At 41.6% G+C, this 22,709-nt stretch overlaps 1 protein-coding gene across 2 annotated transcripts in view; it reads left to right on the forward strand.

The window, feature by feature from the left end:
* Positions 1–22,709, forward strand: part of pola1 (polymerase (DNA directed), alpha 1) — a 49,285-nt gene that overhangs the window by 16,403 nt on the left and 10,173 nt on the right. For both annotated transcript variants that reach the window (XM_029457994.1, XM_029457995.1), the window contains exons 27-35: positions 6,273–6,305; positions 6,759–6,851; positions 6,960–7,165; positions 7,294–7,426; positions 7,872–8,003; positions 8,331–8,505; positions 9,159–9,340; positions 12,331–12,462; positions 18,976–19,092. In XM_029457994.1, the coding sequence (XP_029313854.1) occupies positions 6,273–6,305; positions 6,759–6,851; positions 6,960–7,165; positions 7,294–7,426; positions 7,872–8,003; positions 8,331–8,505; positions 9,159–9,340; positions 12,331–12,462; positions 18,976–19,092 (1,203 nt within the window). The remainder of the gene's footprint in view (positions 1–6,272; positions 6,306–6,758; positions 6,852–6,959; positions 7,166–7,293; positions 7,427–7,871; positions 8,004–8,330; positions 8,506–9,158; positions 9,341–12,330; positions 12,463–18,975; positions 19,093–22,709) is intronic.

Genomic DNA, 22,709 nt, shown 5'->3' on the forward strand with positions numbered 1-22,709 from the left:
TCTCCCTCTTCTAGCTGTTAGTCTTTACCAACTCCTGAAGGAAACATCAAAGCTCCACTATGTTCAGCAGCTTGTTGCTAACTGTTCGGGGCTGAGCAGGTTGTGTGTTGTGACAAAGGTCATTTCATCTTCCTGAACCATCTGTTGCCTGCCGTCTCAAATATCACATTTTAATGAGCTCTTTAGACGATCGACACGTACATTATTTGTCTGCCCGGCAACATTTTAAGAATTCATCGGGGATTACTTTGACGGCACGGATGAAATGATAAATCAGGATTTGTGCTGTCCAACTGTTAAAGTGCCACATTTTTAATTGACCGACAGCCGAAGGATTGTTGTCACCGTCGAGTTATTTCTGATAAACACAGACGTTTCTGATTTCAGCCGGCTGTATTAAATCAGACAAGTCTTTACAACAGATTGACCCGTGTGTGTGTGTGTGTGTGTGTGTGTGTGTGTGTGTGTGTGTGTGTGTGTGTGTGTGTGTGTGTGTGTGTGTGTGTGTGTGTGTGTGTGTGTGTGTGTGTGTGTGTGTGTGTGTGTGTGTGTGTGTGTGTGTGTGTGTCTTTTTCTGTGGCTGTGTATGGAGGTGTGTGCACATGGAGCTCACACTAGTAGAAGAGACGACAAATCTTTTATGCATCTTTGTGTCAGTGAAAGGTGTGTGTGTGTGCGCGCACCCCCCAGCTCTGACAGTGGTGTGTTCCTCCACAGGTGCTATTTCAGTCGGCCGACTGTCATCCCAAAATGCTTTTCAGCTGAGTGCTTTTCAAAACAATCGTCACTGGTGCCCCAGGCTCTTTTTACAAGGGCCCTCTGCCACACTGAGGTTTAACATGCTGCCTCTGATCTGCTGATCAGAGGGGGGTGTGTGTGTGGGAGTGTGTGTGTGTGTCGAATTATCTTTCGTGTGTATCGCTGTATTATCTTTATTGCTTCCTTTCAATCGACAAACCATTTGTCACTCATCCAATGCAGATCAGTTAAGACCCATATTCTTATTTAAAGTGACAGCTTAGCAAAAGACAAAAGATATTTTGATGAGGAGGAGAATACATGAGAGCCACATGACAACACGACACATAAATCCCTCGTAGATAAGGCCGGCTAATAGCTGAACAAGAGCTGGGGAGAAGCCAGCTATCACAACAAGGCTGAACCGCTCATCAATTAGCATGACAGGGTGCAATATCACACGGCTAATCGGTGTAACACGCACATGCAAAGACATGAGACATTGTGAAAAGCACTTTATTAAAAGCTTCAAGTGGTTTGGAAGTCAAGTTAGTGCAGATTTTACAATGACACAAGGACTCGGGAGTAACAACAGTCGATGGTATTGTGTTAAATGTAAAAACCTCCAATACTTCATCCAGCTGCACTAGTCAGCTGGCCAAGATGTGTCATTTATCATGGACCTGTGCTGCTGTAGTTGTCTCCCTCCTTCACTTCATAGCATCTTTGAGTGTTACAGACTACGGTCGCACCACTTAACCCAACTACATCTTTTAGCAACATTGGCAGGGTCAGACGCCCTGAAGTCTGTGTCCTCAAGACTCGCGGCAGATTGTTGGGTACATTATGTTTTAAAAATGGGGAGTATAAAGTGAAAATGTCACCTGTAAGCTGTGCACGTCAGTGTTGAAATACTGCAGGAACTCTCCGCAGCACTTTCCTGCACTCAAGTCAAAAACTGCAGTGTACTGAAGCTGCCACCGGCTCCATGTTGAGGGTCTAAAAATGTTTTAATGTCTTTTAAGTTTAACTGCAAAGGCGGGGTTAAGTGCTTTGCTCAGGGGCACGATGGTGGCAGCCTGGTATTGAACTTGCAACCTTCCGGTGTTATATTTGGATGCTGACTTCCAGACAACTTGTCCTGCATGTATTCTACATTGTAGTAGCCGTAGTAAATGGCAGTGAGTATAAATGCGTACAGTAATACTGTATGTGCATATATAGTATTACTGTATGCATATGCACATGCATACAGTATTACTGCATATATATATATATATATATATATATATATACAGTAATACTGTATGTATATGCACATACATACAGTATTACTGTATATGTGTGTGTATATATATATATATATATATATATATATATACAGTATTACTGTATGTGCATATACATACAGTAATTCTATATATGCATATACAGTAATGCTGTATGTGCATATATACAGTATTACTGTATGTATATGCATATACATACAGTAATACTATACATACAGTAATACTGTATGTATATGCATATACATACAGTAATACTGTATGTATATGCATATACATACAGTAATACTATACATACAGTAATACTGTGTGTACAGTATTACTGTGTGTGCGTATACATACAGTATTACTGTATATATGCACATATACAGTAATACTGCATATGTGCATATAAAGACTCTGTCGACCTCTGAACATCTCGCAGCCCAAAGAATGTGAACACCTGAGCCCTCACCTGTATTGTGTTAAAAAAAAAACATTTAGTCTTTTGTCCTGATTCTTTTCACTTATCACTGAGCTGCTCAATTACTGTCCAGTTGAATTAACTGTTTTAACACCAAGGAGCCGAGCAGTGAAAGGAAAATCGAGTGTTTTACGCTGCGACATAAAGAGGGGAATTCAGTAATTGGATGATTTTAACAGATTTCTTTTTATGATATACATTTAGGGCAAATAAGAGAAGATTTACCTTCAGTTGTCATGGATACCAAACTATTACAATTGTCTAACCATACCTCAGAGGACTTAAATATCCAATCTTCAAGATATATTTACATTTGGTTATTAATTTTGTTCTGTTTAATGTCAGCAAATAGTGAGACATGTCTGTCATAAGCTCCCAGAGCTCACGTGACTGTTTCAGATGTCTTGTTTTATCAGAGCAACACTAAGAAACCTAAAGATATTCAGTTTAATATCACAGAAGAGAAGCAACACAAGCAAACGTTGGCATCTGACGAGCTTTAACCAGGGAAGTTTTGCTACAAGAAAATACCAAGTTAACGATTTCTTGTTCCGCTCTGGTTGACATGAAAGACTCTGTTGTATTACTGAAGGACACCGCCTCGGGTTAACGTTAAGTAATACGAGTCAAGCTTTTGCAGTTGTTTGGCGCAGTATGAGCGGCATGCACGGTGCTGACTGGTGTAGTCATCAGACAGACAATATACACACACACTCTTTCTACCCCCTGGGGCTCTGTGTTTGCATTGGTCCATATATTATGTGTGTGATGGTATGTGTCTAAAGATGAGCGCTCACACACACGCAGTCAGTTGCACAAATTGCATCATGGTCAAACGACTTGTCTTTCATGGGGCTCATTCCTGCTGGGACTGACAGCATATGGAAAACCTGTCTAAATGAGTCCACACATCAATTACATCAACGCATTCTCACCTCGCTCGCCTCCCCCTCTTGCCTCACTTCGCTGTCGCTCTGTCTCCCTCTTTCCCACATCTCTCTATTCATCACTTCTCTGCCCTTTCCTTCCGTCTATTCTCTGATCATTCCAGTCCCATCTTCTGTCTCTCTTTCAGCGCTTCTCTTTTGTAGTTTTATCATTCCCGAAAGTGTTACTGAAGAGCCCAAAGCTTCAGTTTCCTTTAGCAGGTACTGCAGCATGAAGGGGTTAAAAAAGTTCCTGCAGATCCTTAAATAGTGAATTAATTAACCGAAAAATATTTAGATTAATTTGTATTAATATGTTTCATCAATCTTTCAAAAGTCTTAAAATGACATGGGACGTAGTATTTTTATGAATTGTTTTTCTTTCTCGACTAAAATATTAAAATAATTGGTAACATCTATTTTTTTTTAAATAATTTATCATTTTAACGCAGATCAGGACAGAGAAACAAACAAAAATCGTAACTTTTTCACTGGACCAAAGTGAAAAGTTATGTTTTATGGTACAGTAAACATCTAAATTGTCCGTAACGCTAAGTAATTTATGTTGTTTTTATTCTTCATTTTTGGTGATTTGTAAATTTCTCTTAAATTTCATTCACAATGGCATTAAAATAGTCTTAAATCTAATTTACCTCAAGCTGTTGGATAATGCGTATAATAATAAAGGCTAGATTTGAATGTAGACATACACCACGACACAATAGAAATGTATTATTATTATTATTATATATGTTGTTCCGAGCCGCCTGTTGCAAAGAAACATAATAATAATAATAATAATAATAATATAATAATAATAATAATACATTTTATTTGTAAAACGCCTTTCCTAGCTACATGCAGTATTTCACCTCTAAACTGTATATACAAACTAACTATACAATCTCTAATGTTTATTTTTTAGTTGCAGCAGTTTGGCATATTTATTGTATTCTAATTCATTCTTTATATTGTGTGTTGCATTTAGCGCCTGTCAGTCAGTCAGCAGGGCAGGTAGGAATACGCAACATTTGACCAAACTGCAGAAACTCTGATCTTTGGTCAGAAAGCTGCTGTTTTATAATCTTCACGTTGATCATCTGTGTTTACTGCACTGATGTTACCGGAGCTGCAGTCCGTGTGACGTTACGTTAGTTTGTTTATTGGACTAATAAACGATCAGGCTGCTGGATCTGTGTAACTGCAGCTGCAGGACTCCAGCTAACTGTGGCAGACTGCAGCTACAGTGACTCTCTATCACCTCTAGAGGAACACGTGGTATTACAGGCTGGACGCAGCGCAGCTAGCTGTTAGCATGCTAACTTCAGGATATCTCTGCAACACACAGACGTGTTTAACGCCAACACTGTCACCTCTTCACATTCTGTTGATAATGTTAGTTCATTGTTTTAATGGTTTAAGTTTAAATTATATCATTTCTTACACATTGAACCTTTTCAAAGATTTGTGTGACAACTGCATGAAATACGATCCAGGAAGTCAGATTTGAGAATTTTTGTGATTTATAGAATCTGCATTTGTAAGTGTTACATCAGTAGAAATAGTAATATTACGTTTAGTAAAGCGAGTCCACACTCTAACATTTATCCCCGTCAGCCATGACTGGAGAGCAAACACGCAACCGGATGTTGGCTCATCAGTCAATCATCATTGATTGAAAGAATTAATGTTACATAAATACCGATAGCAGCACCGTGTGTCCAGGAGCGTATCAGTATTTCTGTACTCTCTCTCACCACTCCATCCCCCCCCTTACTTTAGATGTATTGAAAAAATGTCTCAAAAATCTAAGTAATTTTCCTAAATCGGAGCCGCCAAATACTTTTTCCCTCTCTTTGTCTTTTAAACTGTGTGTGTGTGTGTGTGTGTGTGTGTGTGTGTGTGTGTGTGTGTGGTGTGTGTGTGTGTGTGTGTGTGTGTGTGTGTGTGTGTGTGTGTGTGTGTGTGTGTGTGTGTGTGTGTGTGTGTGTGTGTGTGTGTGTGTGTGTGTGTGTGTGTGTGTGTGTGTGTTGAGACCTTGACCTTGACTGCAGTCCCTAATGGAGGAGGCTGTTCTGTGAATGACTCAAACTCCCCCCGCCGAACAGAAGTATGTAGCAGCCCATAAAGCATGCTTAAGTCCCGCTCTGGTTTCAGGGAGTGGAAACCACTCCCCCCCCGGTCCTGCCACAGCCCGCCCCCGCCCCTTCCTCACACTCTGAAATAGCCACGTCCTTGTCCCCACACGGAGCACAGTGCGAGTCGGGGTGTGTATATATGCGGCCGCGGTTGATTGAGGAGCAGATTGCTGGTGACAGGTCACACTGCGTTCTGTCCATTCGACCCCCCAGATTAGCCACCCAGAGCCCCCACCCTGCCCTGCCCTCCCCTCCTCTGGACCCCCACCTGTTGGGATCCCTCCGCTGCTCAGATCTCTCACTCACACACACACACACAGTGGACAACCTGGGTTAACAGAATTCTCTTATTTGTCCGTCACTCACTCTGTGGGTGATAAAGGCCATTAAGTCATTAAGGTGTGCGTGTGTGTTAGTGTGTGTTGGAGTGTGTGGCCCGGCTGGGATGTGTGTGGGTTGAAAAGACGCCTGTCACAGCACGCTCTCATAATTGCCCTCTTAGCCAATTATCCCCCATTTAAAAGCAAGTCACCTGCTCTGCTACAATTGTATACACACACACACACACACACACACACACACACACACACACACACACACACACACACACCCAGGATAAATAACATAGAAACTTAATATTTAATCATTGTTTGTTGAGTGATTTGTTTGTTTACTCTGCTGAAATGTGTCGTAATACTGTTGTGTCTGATTTCTCCTTCAGATTCTGATGCACACCAAAGACCTGGTTCAGAAGGTGAGTTATTAAGATCATACAAGTCAAGGAAAATGTAAAAAAATAACTCATTTCGATAATAGCGAATGCTAGATAAACATTTCTCTTAAGACAACAGTACATGAGAGTTTTAGTGACCGCTGCTGCACTCACATTATTTATTTATTTTCACACATTTTTGTTGTTTCTCAGAAACCAAAGATGCTGCTGCTAAGTTCACTAAAATGTTTAATTCATAAGTTTTCAACATTTATTTAGTTAATACATTTTATTAAATTAAAGACGTTAGATAGTAAAGATTAGAGACGTTAACAGTGTTATAATAAATGTTCATTTAAGTTCAGCATATGTGCATCTCATATGTTGTATTTTATTAGATTAAAAAAATGAATATAAATATATTTGCATTATATGATTATGAGTTGCAGCTAATATCTGTTTTTTCTTGTGGCATTTTCCTCTCGTGTGACTCAGATGAATCTGGAAGTTATTTACGGAGATACTGACTCCATTATGATCAACACCAACAGCAGGTGTCTGGAGGAAGTCTACAAACTTGGCAATAAGGTTTGTTTGTCTCACATGTTCCTCCAGCAGCAGCAGTTCTGTCTTATTTGTTTTAATTCGTTTCAATATTTGACATTTTCCCTGAATGTATGTGTGTTTTATTCCCAGGTGAAGGCCGAAGTAAACAAACTCTACAAACTGCTGGAGATCGACATTGACGGTGTGTTCAAGTCTCTTTTACTGCTGAAGAAGAAGAAATACGCTGCCCTGGTGGTGGAGAACCACGGCGAAGGACGATACAGCGTCAAGCAGGAGCTGAAGGGTTTGGACATCGTGCGCAGAGATTGGTGTGACCTCGCCAAGGAATGTGGAAAGTACGTTAAATAAGCAAAACAGAGTTGTGACTGAAAGCTACAATTCAGACATTGATATTTAATAAAGCAGGACTTCTGAAGTGCTTAATGCATGAAATAAAAAGTGTTCCACTCCTTCGCTCCTCCAGCTATGTGATCGGTCAAATCTTGTCGGACCAGAGTCGTGACGTCATTGTGGAGAACATCCAGAAACACCTGGTGGAGGTGGGAGAGAAAGTAGCAGCTGGCACTATACCTCTCAACCAGTACGAGATAAACAAGGTGAGGACACTGTGTGTGATTGTTTGTAGGAGGTACTTCTCCATAGTCGGTGTCTTAACAACAGTAGAATATTTGTACTGCTTTACGTTGCTGCCCGACAGCCCTTTCTCACGTAGAGTTGAAGCTCTCTTCAAAGCCACCAGACTCCATTGACAAAAAGAGTGATTTTACTACTTTAGTAAAGGTTCCCCGTCAGAAAGGCTGTCTGACAGCAAGGTAAAGTTGCTGCTGCCCCAGTTCACAGCTTAGCTTCCTGCTCATACTCCTGTCTTGTTTCTCCAAACTGGGTGCGTGCCGACCGCCATGTGCTGCAGGTAACACACTGACTGTGGATAATTACCTCATACAACATCACTTCAAACTATCTGAACTGTCCCGTTAAGTAAGCTGAGTGTAAAGTGGGGAAACCTATGTTTGAACCATGCTGTTGTGCTTCTCCCTGCAGGCTCTGACTAAAGACCCTCAGGACTATCCAGATAAGAAGAGCCTCCCTCACGTCCATGTGGCTCTTTGGATCAACTCCCAGGCAGGTCGTCGGGTCAAAGCTGGAGATACGGTCTCTTACATCATCTGCAAGGTGTGTTAGCGGTTTTTATAATTTCAGCACCTGATCATTAAAACCCTGGAATGCACTTAGCATAATAGATTGATATATTGAGATAGATTGATTGGCTTTTTAATTTTTTCCATGTTGCGTGACGTCTTTCTTCAGGGCAGAGTCTGTTGGAGCCTGCGTGCTCTTACACATGTTATCATGTTATATTGGAAGGTGGTTAACACAAGATCAGATCCTTTGACTCCAAACAAAAGCCGTCGGTGGAGAAGGATCAACAGGTTTCCAAAATGTTTTGCGATTATGATGTTTGTTTACTCTATAGTATAACGTCTTTTCTTTCTCCCGTAGGACGGCTCCACACTGACAGCCAGTCAGAGAGCCTACGCTCTGGAACAGCTCCAGAAGCAGGAGGGTCTCAGTCTGGACGTCCAGTACTACCTCGCCCAGCAGGTCCACCCGGTGGTGTCGCGCATCTGTGACCCCATCGAGGGCATCGACGGCGTGCTCATCGCCACGTGGCTTGGTACGTTTGTTTTTATTGAGAGTGGACGACACTCTGGGATTGAATTATGACTTGAGGAATAAATAAATAATAATACAAATGATAGAAATGAGTAAAAATAAATAAATACAAAGGGTCAAATGTTTGAGTTTGCGAAATGTTTTTACCATTTGATGCCACTGAAAACACGTAAACACAACGCGTAATGATGATGGAGGTCATGTCCATATATCGTGCGATAAGTCGATAATTATTGTGACAGGCGTACTTCCGTAACGCTTCTTCGAGTGATTTAAATGACGCAGTTTGCAGACGTACTATTTTATAAATACACACTGGCCATGAGATATTTGTGGGGCACAGCTTACTTTGAGTGATGGTACTAATCTCTCTTTATGTATGTGTTCGCATTAGTCAAAATTCCTGTTTTACAGTCTGTTGACAGCTGAAGCAGCCAAACATAGAAAAGCTGTCACACCTAATATCACAACTGACTAAAAGTACAAAATAGATGTTTCATTGTCTAATAGTCATAAAATTAAGTGAGTTGGTTGGAAAATGTCCAAAGTATTTCGCCTGCTCCGTCCAGTCTGTGTGTAAAACATGTGCTCTAATTATTGTAGATTAATGTAAACAAAAAGAAAGAAAAGCCAGAATCCTCGTGTGTCCAACAGGTCTGGACCCGGGTCAGTTCCGCGCTCACCAGCAGTACCAGAGGGAGGAAGAGGCTGATGGCACGCTGGGTGCGCCGGTCCAGCTGACGGACGAGGAGCGCTACAAAGACTGTGAGAGCTTCACCTTCAGCTGCCCGCAGTGTGGCACCGACAACATCTACGACAGCGTCTTTGAAGGAGCGGTGAGTAGAAGTCGACGTGTTCGCTGCTGCGGTCAGTCCCCGATGATCTCGTCTCTTATGTATAATATATAATAACATAATGTCCGGTTATAAAATTTTCTTTTTCTGCTTAACTTCAATTTATACTTTCTGCATCAATGTGGCCACGAGGGGCCTCGTGGTGTAAATATCACACGGGAGGATGTAAAGCAGCGTGTTGTGTGAGGCTACATTAGTTTCAGCTTTGAGTGAATATGTAATCTGTGTAAACACTCTTCATTTTGTTGAGGAAGAAATATGTTCCGGCATCATTAAACTGAACATATCAACGGGAAATATTGTGGACAAAAAGACTAAAAGACCTTTTCCTCTTTGTTGTTAAAGTTAACTATAAAAACAACAAAGCTTGTGAGAAATAAATGAGAAGTTTTGGCTGTTCAATATAAACCTGAGGACTAAAACTAAACTAAAATAGTTTTTTCTTCATTTAAGCTTTATAAAACAAACAGGACGAGGTAGATAGGATAAAAACATCTTACACAGGACTCAGACGAAATAAAAAAGCAGTTTGACGAAATGAATGTCTTGGAGTCAGCATGTTGGTGTGTGCAGCACACACACAGACACTCAGACACTAAAGAAGACTGAAATGATAAAGAGGATTGCTTTGATCTCTAATAATGTGTTTTACTGGTGTAATAGATTAATCAGTAGAGAGGGGAAATAAAAGAAGCTTTCAGTCAAACTTCCTGTGAAGGATTCCTGCTTCAGTCATCCTCCATATTGTGTCTGTCTGTATTTGTAGACAGCTGCCTGGCTCCAATACGGACTCTGTTTTCATTGGCATAGTTTGGACTCCACAACTTGAAAAGCCTTTCCTTAACCCCTGCCGCTCTCTGGACACACACACACACACACACACACACAACCTTGGCCTGACAAATGGTAGGAGATGTGTGTGTGTATGTGTGTGTGTGTGTGTGTGTTATGAGCTTCTAATGAGGAGCAGGACACGCAGCCTTTTCTTGTCTGAAAGACACTAATAAAACTGACAACCTTGTTTCCTCTGCTGGCGGAGAGAACGAGAGAAAAGGAGTTTTATAAACACACACTCCATAAAAGGTTGATATCATGACACACACTAATATGTTTCGATTAAGAGGCACACACACTCGCACAGGAAACACACCAGAACACCTGAATCAGATTCAGTTTAAATTGAGTAAATGCTGTCGCACAACGACTCGAGCTGCAACGATTAGTCGACTCATCACTAATCGATTGGACTTTGAGGAACTGGGACGAACATTTTTCACTATTTTCTGACGTTTTATAGATTAAAAGATTAATCAAGAATATAATCGCCAGATTAATGAATAATAAAAATAATAGTTACAGCCCTAGAATCAATTTACTTCCTACTTGTACATGTTGTAACAGTAGAATAAGGTCTTGAAATGTAGGTTGGAATAATTCCAAAGTTTCTCTAAACTAACCAGGATCCGTCTGATTACTGGTGTTAATTATCCAGCGTGCGTCAGAGGCCAGTATGCACGCACACACACACACACGCACATGCACAGAAACTGATAAGGCAGTAAGTTAATTAGGGTGGTGAACATGGTCTAACAGCTCAGTGAAAGGGGAGGACAGATGGGCCTTGACTCCAGCTCTGACACGGAGCCAGAGATGGTAGGAAGAGGCGGTGATGGATGATGGAGGACAGACAGAGGAGGAAAAGTTGTTTGATGGGTGGAGGAGGAAGGAAAGATTAAGTGTGGAGGGAGAAGACGCTGGATAGAGCTGCAGGGATTCCCCTGAGTTCAGTTTTAATAGAGCAAGACATGAATGAAAACAGTCAGTGGAGACACTTGACATTGTAAATTATTTTAAAATAGTTTCACAGGTTTGTCTATTTAAAGTTCACACATGGGGCAGTAAAGACGACAGTTGTCGGGTTGTAGAGTGTTAGACGAAGAGACGATCCATGGATTGCATTATTTGAACTTCTCTCAGAAGTAACTACCTTGAGTGTTTTTATTAAACTGCTCAGCCTTAAATTAACTGACGAGAAAAAAACTTGTTTGGGAGGAAGAATCCTGTTATCAAAGTTTGAAATGAAACAAGTGAGATAAAAGAGTCTGAGGAGAAAAAAGGGAGGTGCTGCTTTCATCAGAGAAACCCCATGAAGAGGAGGAGAGACTGCGAGTGAGAGGGTTAATGTGTAGCATATCAGCGGAGTCCATTGACTTGAACTGGCAGAAAATCTGGTGTTTTTTTGTCAAAAGGAAAGTGTGACATGCATGTCATACACTTCCCTGCAGAAACCTTTTCCTGCTGATGTCAATGTGATAATTAAATGGGTTAAAAGCTGTTCTATTCGGTGTAATTGTTATGTACTATGGTTACTTATTTTATTGCATTAACTAAACCTGAGCTGTCAAGTGGACAATTCAGGGTTATTTAGGTCATGATTGACCTGTTTTTCTTCAGGCTACAATAATGTTAAAATCTCTTGGACCCAGGGGTGCGTTAAGCTTTTACACCTTCCCCGCCTGTGACATGTTCTTTGTAGAGGTTTAAAGGTAATGGCCAAGTCGCTGTGTTACATAACTGTGATGAATCGCTGTGCACACACATTTATATTTATGCACAGGACGCTGCATTCATGAAATCTGGTGAGTGTCGTGAATGCTTCCCTCTAAAAGCCATTATACCCACAGACGAAACAACAGAATCCATCATGTGACATGTGTTGAACAAGATGCAAACAGAAAAGCATATTCGTCTACTGACAATGTGAAGGAGAACCTGCATATATGCACACTGATATCGTGTGTGTGTGTGTGTGTGTGTGTGTGTGTGTGTGTGTGTGTGTGTGTGTGTGTGTGTGTGTGTGTGTGTGTGTGTGTGTGTGTGTGTGTGTGTGTGTGTGTGTGTGTGTGTGTGTGTGTGTGTGTGTGTGTGTGTGTGTGTGTGTGTGTGTGTGTGTGTCGTGTTCTCTTTTTCAGGGGTTGAAGTTGGAGCCCAGCTTGTTGCGATGCTGTCACGCGCCCTGTGGGAGCCGCCCCGTCGACCACGCCGTCAACGTCAGCAACAAACTGCAACTTGACATTCGTCGCTATATCAAGAAATACTACTCTGTGAGTATTTCTGTGTTTTTGTCCCAGTTTAGGTTTGAAAACTCTGCTTTACACACTCAAAAACACAAACATTCATGTATTTACTTCTTCTGCACCTGCAGGGCCACAAATGGACTTTGCTTAGTTTTCATTCAGTGTCTAAAGCTTGCGATTCGTTAGACAGCCGTCTGTTTATTCCCCTCTTCTTAAACCTTCTCCAAAGGAACGTGCAGTTAGTTCACCAATACTAATTTCTTCAGAACCAAAATATAAACTGTTTAATCTTTGGTTTTAAATGAATGCTTCAGCTGACAAGACAAGCTCAGAGAAATGAACGTGATGAAATGGTGAAAAACGTGTGAAAATTGACCCTCCACTAAGTGTTTATGAAAGGGTGCGACTGTATTTAACACAATGTGAGACTCGACAGATGCAGTAATGATAAGAGAAGCGTTTAGAAAGATGTTGGACGAGAGATGAAGGCAACCTCAGCAGGGCACTGCGCTGACATTTTCAACCAAAGAGCACATTATGCTCGCAAAATGAAAAGGGCACCAGAAAGATTTGAAGGCGCATGATCCATGAAAATACTTAATTCTTCCTTTGAATACCAAGTTTAACATACACTCTTTGTCAGTTTTTTAAGATGATAAGGTGACATTTAAATGATACGTCAGGGGAAACTGGGTCAAGAGAATCCGCAGTAACTAAAAGACAACAAATCAAATGTGTTTGACTTTAAAGATCAAGCAGATTTGTCTCAATAATACTCGACTGATCTTGGCTTGAAAGAAGACTTTCTATGTTGGATTAAACGCTTTACAGGGTGAATTATATTTGCAGTTACTCACATGTTGCGTCTCAGAAGCATGTAAGGTTTGAAAGATTGGATCATTGACGCTCGACATTGTTAGTCACATTTTTTAGATCAACAGTTAGAAGAACCTGAAGCCAGAAATAAGTTCTGACGTGCACAGCCTCATGAAGAACTACATGTTCAACAGGCACGCATACACAATGTCAGGACATTCTTAAATGCTGCCACTAAGTATTTGTTTTCATTTTTAAGCTAAAGTGATTTTTAGTTTAAGTGAATAAAATAAATAAAAACCTGAGAAATGCTCATCAGAAGAAAAAAATCTTTTAGACTTAAACTGATGGGACAAACCAGTTACCCATCATGTTGTCATTGACGATGTCGTCTTTGACGATGTCGTCTTTGACGATGTCGTCTTTGACGATGTCGTCTTTGACGAAGCCGTCTTTGACGAAGCCGTCTGTGACTATGTCGTCTTTGCTCGCAGCTGTTGTACAGTAAATTCACAGTTTTATAATTCTACTGCCTACATACTCAGGAGGCAAACTATTATTTGTGCCATTTTGGACAATTCCTGTTTCGCTTGTAGTGTTTTCTGCAGCCAATTTCAGAGCAGACGATCTGTTTCCTGTGGCTCGCAAAGTGACTGCTCATGTAATATGTGTTTGCAGGCGTGTTAGTCTGGGAGGAGATTATTTGAGAAATGGTGCTCAGGCACTCGCACAGAGATTGTTTTTAGTCATGTTATTGTTTAATCTCAAACCACATTGTCTCCACATACGTTAGGTTTTGTCTGCAGGTAAATGCAAAGGTGAAGGTTGATGTGTAATGTCATAAAAGTCTAATAATTCCTTTTCCAAGATGGCCCACCTCCGAGAGGAAGCACTACAGGAGAACCTTGCATGCATGTGCCATATAGTTATATACTATTAAATAGATAATAGGATCCTTTTAGCTGCAGTAGAAACAAAACTGGGTGCAGGGCAAGTTGTCACTGTACTCTGAGAGTGAAGCAAACTGGATGCATGTGTTGTCTTTGTAGAGCTCTCTCTCTCCCTCCCCCTCTCTCTGCCTCCAACACCTTCGTCTTCAGAGAGTGGAATGCACTGTCTGTAAAAGTGTGTATGTGTGTGTGTGGGTAACTCTCCCACAGTGCTGAACAGAAATCAATTAGTTTGGTGAATGTGCGGGGAGCGAGTACCCCTCAACCCCTTTGTCACGATGTGTGAAACAGCTGCTACCACTGAATACTTACACCTCACACAGCAACACACACACACCACTGGAGGCTGAACAGCGGCGGACACAGCACACACAGCGGGGCAATGAAGAGGGGTAATATTGTGTAATTAAGGATTCCTTTCAGGCCGAGGGAGAGTTCAAATAGAGCTGTTTGTCTGGCCAGATAGAGTGAAAGCTCTGCACCTCTGTGTGTCTATGTGTGTGCACAGGAATATACGTGCATGTGTGTTGGCGTCCTAAGCTAGGACCACAAGACATTAATCATTAGTGAAATTACCTCCTGTCCCCCCCACCATTATCAATAAACCAGCACCCTGAGAATGGGCAAACACTTGTTCACTCCTCACTCTCGCTTACGCACACACACTCTCATAAACACACACACGCACACACACACACACACACACACACTGTTGTCATCCTTTCCTCCTCTTGCCCCGATGTCTTTGGCAAAGTGAGAGATTTGCTTGTTTCCTGAACCACCCAATTCTTTTTCTTTTTTTGTTGTAACCCCTCCCATCTAACCACCGTTGCCATGGCATTTAACAAATTATTGCAATTACCCTCGTCATGCGGGTCGCCCCTGGAAACGGGCTGAGGGGCAAGAGAAGAAAGGGGGGGAGAGAAAGGGGGGGGGGGGGAAGAAAGGGTGAATGAAGACCAGAGAAGGTGATAATCCTGTTTTGAACAAAAGGTCAAATTGTTGAATAGAGAAGCTTTGATTAAGCGGAGGAGGTACAAAGTGGAACCATTTGAGCCCTATTCACTTCAGTATGTGTGTGTGTGTGTGTGTGTGTGTGTGTGTGTGTGTGTGTGTGTGTGTGTGTGTGTGTGTGTGTGTGTGTGTGTGTGTGTGTGTGTGTGTGTGTGTGTGTGTGTGTGTGTGTGTGTGTGTGTGTGTGTGTGTGTGGCAGGTGGATTCCTCTGCTACAGGAGTCATGTCAGAGAGGCCTCTTCACTGTGTTACTATTAACAATAGATCTGAAACGATTAGTCTCTTTACAGAATATTAATCAGCAACTATTTTCATATTGTCATTTTTCAAGCAATAATTCCAAACTTTCAACAGTTGTTTCTTCAGAAATGTGAATATTTGCATCTTGTGTGAAGATTTCAGGATCAGAATCTGCTTTTGGATAAAAGTAAGTTTTTAGAAGAGACTTAAAGAAGATGTCTTCTTGGGCTTTGGGAAATGGCTTATTTCATGACACTTTATAGATTATTAACGATACCTGTTCCTTTAGTCACTAAAGTGTAAGAAAATATTCAAAATCAATCAAAAGAACATTAATCTGCAGCTATTTTAATAAACTAATAATCATTTAAATCATATTTAAACTCAAATTGCCAAACATTTGATGATCCCGATTCTCCAATGTGAACATTCACTACGTTGCTTATTCTTATATTAAAGTTAATTGAATATGTTTGGGTTTTGCACTATTGGTCGGACAATAAAAGACATTTAATGACACTTTATAGACAAAACAGTTAATAGATTATTGAGAAAATCGTCGTCATATTAAACAATAATGAATAAAGTCGTTAGTTGCAGCTCTAATAAACAAAACCAGACAGAAGAAGCAAAGAAAGTTCAGGCTCTGATTAATAATGACAATTAACTAATTAATTGATCAGTCAGCATAACACCAGAAGCTGATGTGCTGATGTGTTCAGATTGTGCAACACGGCTGACTGAATGTTTTGCTCGACAAATGACTTGATTGGATGAATAAGAGCTGCTATATAAATAAACTTGAGTTGACTGATTAATACATAGATTATCACAGTTGTGATCAATAATTACGATTTATTGACTTATGGACTAATCGTTTCAGTACTAAGCAGCCGCTCAAGTGTCGAAAGCAGCAGCAGAGTTAAGTAAAAAAACAAAATGTGAGAATATAACAGATGTGAGAGGTTTGTGAGAAGGTGAACGAGGAAGAAGAGGGAGCGGAGAGAGGGTATATTTCCTGGTGGGCCCTGTCGCGGCCTGGTCTTTCCTCTGTTTGGTTAAATTATGTGGATCTCATCTGACGTCTGTATTCAGTGTGTCAGGTATCCACTGCAGTAATTATGCAATTATGAGTCTTTATTCTCTCACGTCCGACTGTTCAACCCTCGTGCCGGGAAAAATGCCTCAATTAGATTTTTCTCCCTCCTGCCTCGATCCTCATTTACTCCTTATTTTTAGTCCTTTCTATGAAGCTCTGCAGCACTTAATCTCACTTTATTTTCATTTTTCTGGTGTGTGTGTGTGGTTTGTGTAAATGCATGAATGGGAAGCGATTAATTTGTTTGTGCTCACACTGAATGGTGTGTGTGTGTGTGTGTGTGTGTGTGTGTGTGTGTGTGTGTGTTTGTATTTCTGTTGCAAGTCCCATGGGAACGGCAGTGTGTGCCAAGGCTTGTGTCATAAGAAATGTACAAAAAACAGACTGCGATCAAACAGCCGGCGGTTGAGAATCACACTCTCATATCTCGCACCTCCACCGACCATTGTCCTCCTGCATATGTCTTTATCAGAGGCAGCAGCGCGCTCTCATTTCCCATGATGCTCAGCTCTTTGGACAAGAACAGCAGAGGTGTTTAGATAATTAGTCCTGGAGCTGGGGTTTGTGGGTAAAGCTGTGAACTCTGGGACGTTCTAATTGATTTGGGACATATGTCTGTTTGTGTTAGGTTTTTTCATTAAGAGAGGTGTGTGTCTGTGTGTGTGTGTGTGTGTGTGTGTCTGTGTGTGGCCTGCATGAAGCCGTGCTCTCCCTGTCTAGTCTTACATTTCCTGTAGCATGATAAAGAAAACATCGACAGTGTAATGTTCAGTTTGTTCTCAGGTTATGTGGGACATGTGTATCTGTTGTTCACAGGAAGCCCGTTCTGTAAAGGTCTTCCACGTTATCTGTGTCAAAGGGATAGTTCACATGTTTTTAAGTAGAGTTGTAGGAGGTACTTATCCAACTGAAGCTGTTATACTTGCTCTTTTTAAAGCCACCAGACTCCATTGACAGAAACAATGATTTTACCTCTCAGAACACGGGAGGGCTGGTGTACCGCTGCCTCCATCAGTTAGTTAGTGTTATTTTGTGACTTTTATGTTTTAAACGGTTAGTTTGCATTCAACTAATCACATAAAACACAAACAAATACAAATAAACTTTGCAGGCAAGCAAAACTCACATGCAGCTTATTCCACAGACCTAAATGTGACGCATCAATGTTTTCATGCTATCAAGCAACATAGATTCGCAGCCAGCTGACATCCTTTCTTTGATGCAAGTTCATCAGTTCTTCCTCAGCTACAGTACAACTTTATTGAGAATCTAAATTGATATGCAGGTCAGATCAAAATGAGGGGCTGGATTTGTCCCCCGAGTTTGACACGTGAGCTCTAACCGGCCTCAGCTCCGGTTGGTTCTTGCTATGACAGATTATAAAACCTCTGCACAGTGGAACATAGTTTAGATTCTGTAGAGGAACAAAATTCATCTATACTATTTCATTTTTTTTTTTAGCTGCTGCTCAAAACGGATCAGGAGACAAAGCCGAACATAAAAATCAATGAGAGAAACACTGAGGGGGTGTGGAGAGAAAGACAGGTGCTTTGGGGTTTGAAGGTTTATTTTGAGTGAATGGAAGGAAGGAAGGAAGGATGCATAGATGGGGGGGGGGGGGGGGGGGGAAGAAGAAGCAGCGTTGATGGCGGTGGGTCTTATGCTCTGTCATTAGTTGGGCATTAACCCCCCTCCCCTTTAAACCCCCTTAGTAATGACAGGGCATAAGAAGCAAGGGGGGTGGAGGGGTCTCGAAGAATACGGAGAGATTGAGAGGGTTAGACCACAGCACCTGCCCAGGGTCACTACCTCACCCCAGGAGGTCCTAACTACTGCCGTTTTGCCTGTCCGCTGCTCTGCCTGTCTGACAAGTACTCACAGAGCAGGACCCCGACTGAAGACTCATTCAAATGTAAAGAGAGATGTGAAGTCAGATATAAACCTCAGTTCTTCTCCTTCGTTCTTTGTCTGTCTCTTGCAGTTGTTTTTATTTTACAACCCCTCTCCCTCAGACTACTTGTCAGTTCTGTTGCAGAATAAGTTTGTTTTAGTCAATTCTTCATTTAAAGGAATTTAAAAGTAGGATTACTGTAGTGGAAGTTCAGGGAGTTTGATGAATGCTCTAAAGGTCATAGACATGATATTAACAAATCAATTCAACTGAATATATTTGAAAACTTTAGTTCTTCTGTGTTTATTCAGAGCAGCAGAAACCATGATAACATTTGAGAAGACGCATCTTTGGTCATGTTGTGTTTCAATGGATACAAATAAAGATGAGTGTTATTTAGTATAATGATATAAAAGCAGGAAATCCTCACATTTAAGAAGAAGCTGCCACCGGATAATGCTTTGCAATTGAATGGATCATCAAAAATAGAGTTGCCAATTAATTGTATGTCAATCAAATGTGTCTGATAGGGCTGGCTGGTGTGTGAGGACCAGGCCTGCCAGCACAGGACCAGACGTCTGCCCATCGCCTTCTCCCGCCACGGACCCATCTGCCCCGCCTGCACCAGGGCCACTCTCAGACCCGAGGTAACGCCAACATCCCAATCTACTGAGTTCATTTAGTCAGCTGTTGTGCCTCAGACCGTTTTAATGCAGCTTAATGTTAACGAACATATTTAGTTATAGTGGACAGGGATTCACACTTACACACACATGACTATCTCCTCTAAAGAAACACGACCAGCAGGATGGAGGTAGCACACACACACACACACACACACACACACACACACACACACACACACACACACACACACACACACACACACACACACACACACACTCTGAGGGTGAGATGGCTGCACGCACCACAGCACATTGTTGATTCCTGTAGGTTTTGTCCAGGTGATGGTGCTATGGAGCTGGCGTCTGTCGTATGTTCTGTACATCTTTACTCATCAGTATCACATTACACCATATATGTTCACACAATGATAAAAGTGAAGTTCCCTTTGTCCTCCTGCACCTGTGCGTTTGTGTGACAGGTCGCCTTATGAACACTTTGTTAGCTTGACCACTGGATTTAAAAGAAACACTCTTCCTTTCAATTTAAACGTGACTGTTCAATCAATTCTCTTTCTGTCCCATTCTTACCATTTCTGTCTCAACCCTTTGCCTTAACTCTTGTCAATTCTTTTTTTATCTTATCTGTCCTCCCCCCTCCCCCCCCCCCCTCCCGGCTGCTTTGCTGTGTCTGGCTCTGTGGCGACAGGTTGTAAACCAGAAGGCCAATTTTTGCTGTCACTGTAGCCACTTAGGCGGCCATTGCTGTGCCTGAGGGCCGTGGCACTTTAAACTGCGGGCTGAACAAGACATTTAACTCTCTGCTCACTCGTGCACCTTTTCTCCACCTGAAAACCTGGAGCCTCTTCATTTCATCTGCTGTTCTCTGCACTCATTCACGTCGAGCTGCAAAGATCAAACGATTTAGTTTTTAACTGTTGAATTAATCACCAATTAGTTTAACCAATTAATCGGTTTGAGTAATTAGATAATATATATATTCTGATTCCAGCTTCTGTAATCCTCTGACAGTGAACTGAATATATTTGAGTTGGGAAAAAACATTTGAGGATCATCTCGGGTTCGGAAACACAGATCTGTCACCATTTTAAAGATCAAAAGATTAATCGATTCAAGACAAATAATAATCGTTAGTTGCAGCCATACTTTCTTAACATTACTTTTAAATAAGATAAGACTGACCTTTATTGATCCCCAGTGAGGAAAACAAACTTAATCATTTAAATAAGTAAATAAGAGGTGAGCGTAGTCACCAGTTGGTTTGTGGACGACGGTTTTTAAGCCTCTAGTTTGGTGTTTTGGCCGTCGCCATCTTGTTTATTTGTAACCCGAAGTGACGGAGAGGATGGTACAACCGAACGCTGAACAAAACATTGTTAGGCCAAAAGCATTCCCTTCTTCAATGTGGTAATAAGTGAGACGTAGCGTCATCTTCTCATTGACTTCTATACAATCAGACTAAAACTCACATTTTAGTTTTATCTTCGTCAACCACCAGCGTATTACCAGCGTAACTATTTGTATATTTTTAGTCGCCAGACTTGAAGCCTGAGTCTTTGGAGCGCTGTCACGACTTCGGTGTGTTCACGAGCTTTGAGTCGTACTGTGGAAACGACACGGACGCTGTAAAGAAGATGTTGTTGCTCGGAGCGTTTAAAACATTGAGGTACCAATCACCAGAATTTCCCAAGCAAACAAACGGTAAATACGAACTCACTGGTTTATTGTGAAGCCGTTACATCCCTAATTTAAACCCTCATGTTGATATATTTTCCTCCCAAGGAATTGATATAGCATGATTCATATTATGCTAACGCTGACTTCTCAGTATTAGGTAATACTGTTATCTGAATCAAGCCAGTGCACGGAGATTAATAGCCCAGCAGCTTACATTTTAAATTGCTGCCAATTATGCAAAGTAGTTTCGAGGCCATTCATGGCTGTTGGTGCTGCTGGTCGTCTGCTCAGATGAAGCATCAACCGTCTGCACTGAGAGCTCGTTTGTTGTTGAGATTTCTCTGTTTCTCTTTTAGCTTTTTGTCTGACGGTATCGTGATGATTATGAAGCTAATATCAGCGAGGAAGACGATCAGTTTGAGTTTTGTGCGTGCGAAACTAACAACACTTGTTTGTGTTGCAGCTTTAGTAAAGGAGCGTCTTGTTTGTGACTCTGCGGTCCCTTTTTTCTCTGTTGCATCATGGTACATTTGACACCGCTGTGGGTGCTGCCTCTCCTCTCTTCTTCTTTTCTCTCCCTCCCTCCCTCCCTGGACACAGATTCAGAGCGTGATCTGATCTCCATGTAATGGGAGAGTAATAGGCACTCTGCCTTGATTGGTTGGTAATTTGGGGGAGTTATGCACAGGTGCAATTTGTAATATTTTCAGTAAATTAAATTTCTTTCTCTTCCTCTCTCCCTCTCTCTTCTCCCTCCCTCCACAGCGCTTAACTCAAATAAGCTTTTTTTTCTCTCTCTCCCAGTGTCTCAGATCTCTGTCCTGACTTTCCTTTTCTTTCGCCCTTTTATTCACTGCGTTCTTCTCCTGGTTCTTTTCTTTTCATTCTCTTTCTCTCCCCTCCCTCCTTAGCTCTTATACTCATTCTCCTGGTTTGCTCTTTCTCTCCTCCTCTCACCCTCCCTTTCTGTCACTCTCTTTTTCTCCCCTCGTTTTATTGATGTGCGCTCAGGCGCCCATTAGAGCTCCCTTTTTCCCTCTAGTGGAAATTGCAGCATGTTAATTTTCACACAAATTACGGCAATAGCAGGTATCTCTATTTGATACATTATAGCGGGAGCAATCAGAGATAATTGAGTGCCTTTCAGAGGGAGACGGCTGCATTCACTGCCGGCTCAAAGCTGCCCCATTATCGCCTAATCGCTCTTTAAACACTGAATTTCACCGAACAAAAATTCTTGTCATAATTTTGCTTAAGTGTATTTGGAAATCACAGTCCTTTGAGCGAGGATAATTGAAATCAAATCCCTTTCACTGGAGATGACATTTCTACATTTCCCTCCAATTGAAATTAATTTCAAAAATTGAGCATGAATATCTTCAAATAGCAGGCAATTATGCCTTTCAATGGGGAGAAATTACCGGTGCTGAATCGTTGGAGGCTTGCGGGCGAGAGCACCAGTTAAATGCCTTTGTTTCCCGCCGTGTTTGCCTAGTAAAGATTTACATATATTGACTCATTATGGTGTCTTGTGAAGCTGATCGGCGTGACTACCACAACTGGCAATAACGCTCATCGCATCTAAAAAGCTCAAGAGTTTTAAAGTGTCGTGGCCTCACAGCTGAGGGAAAATGTATGTTTGTTTCTCTGCGTCTCCCTCCCTTTCTCACTCCCTCTCTCTTCTTCTGCAGCTGCAGTTGTGTGTGGGCTTGGATATCGTAGCTTCAGTGTTTTACAACGCACGTTTGCAGCTTCGCTGGAGGAGTGTGGAGAAAAGTGTGTGACGCTGAGGCCTCGTTTGTGTCCCTGTTGCTGCGATTTCTTCTTCTAAGCCGTATCAAAGCATTTAATGATCGTAGTTTTCCAGCAGCTTGCACACTTCTCCATCCACTATAACCTCTGAGTGTTTTTGTTTTTCAGTTTTTCGTCACATACACACAGAA

Source organism: Cottoperca gobio, chromosome 20, assembly GCF_900634415.1.
Source record: "Cottoperca gobio chromosome 20, fCotGob3.1, whole genome shotgun sequence".
Lineage (NCBI taxonomy): Eukaryota > Metazoa > Chordata > Actinopteri > Perciformes > Bovichtidae > Cottoperca > Cottoperca gobio.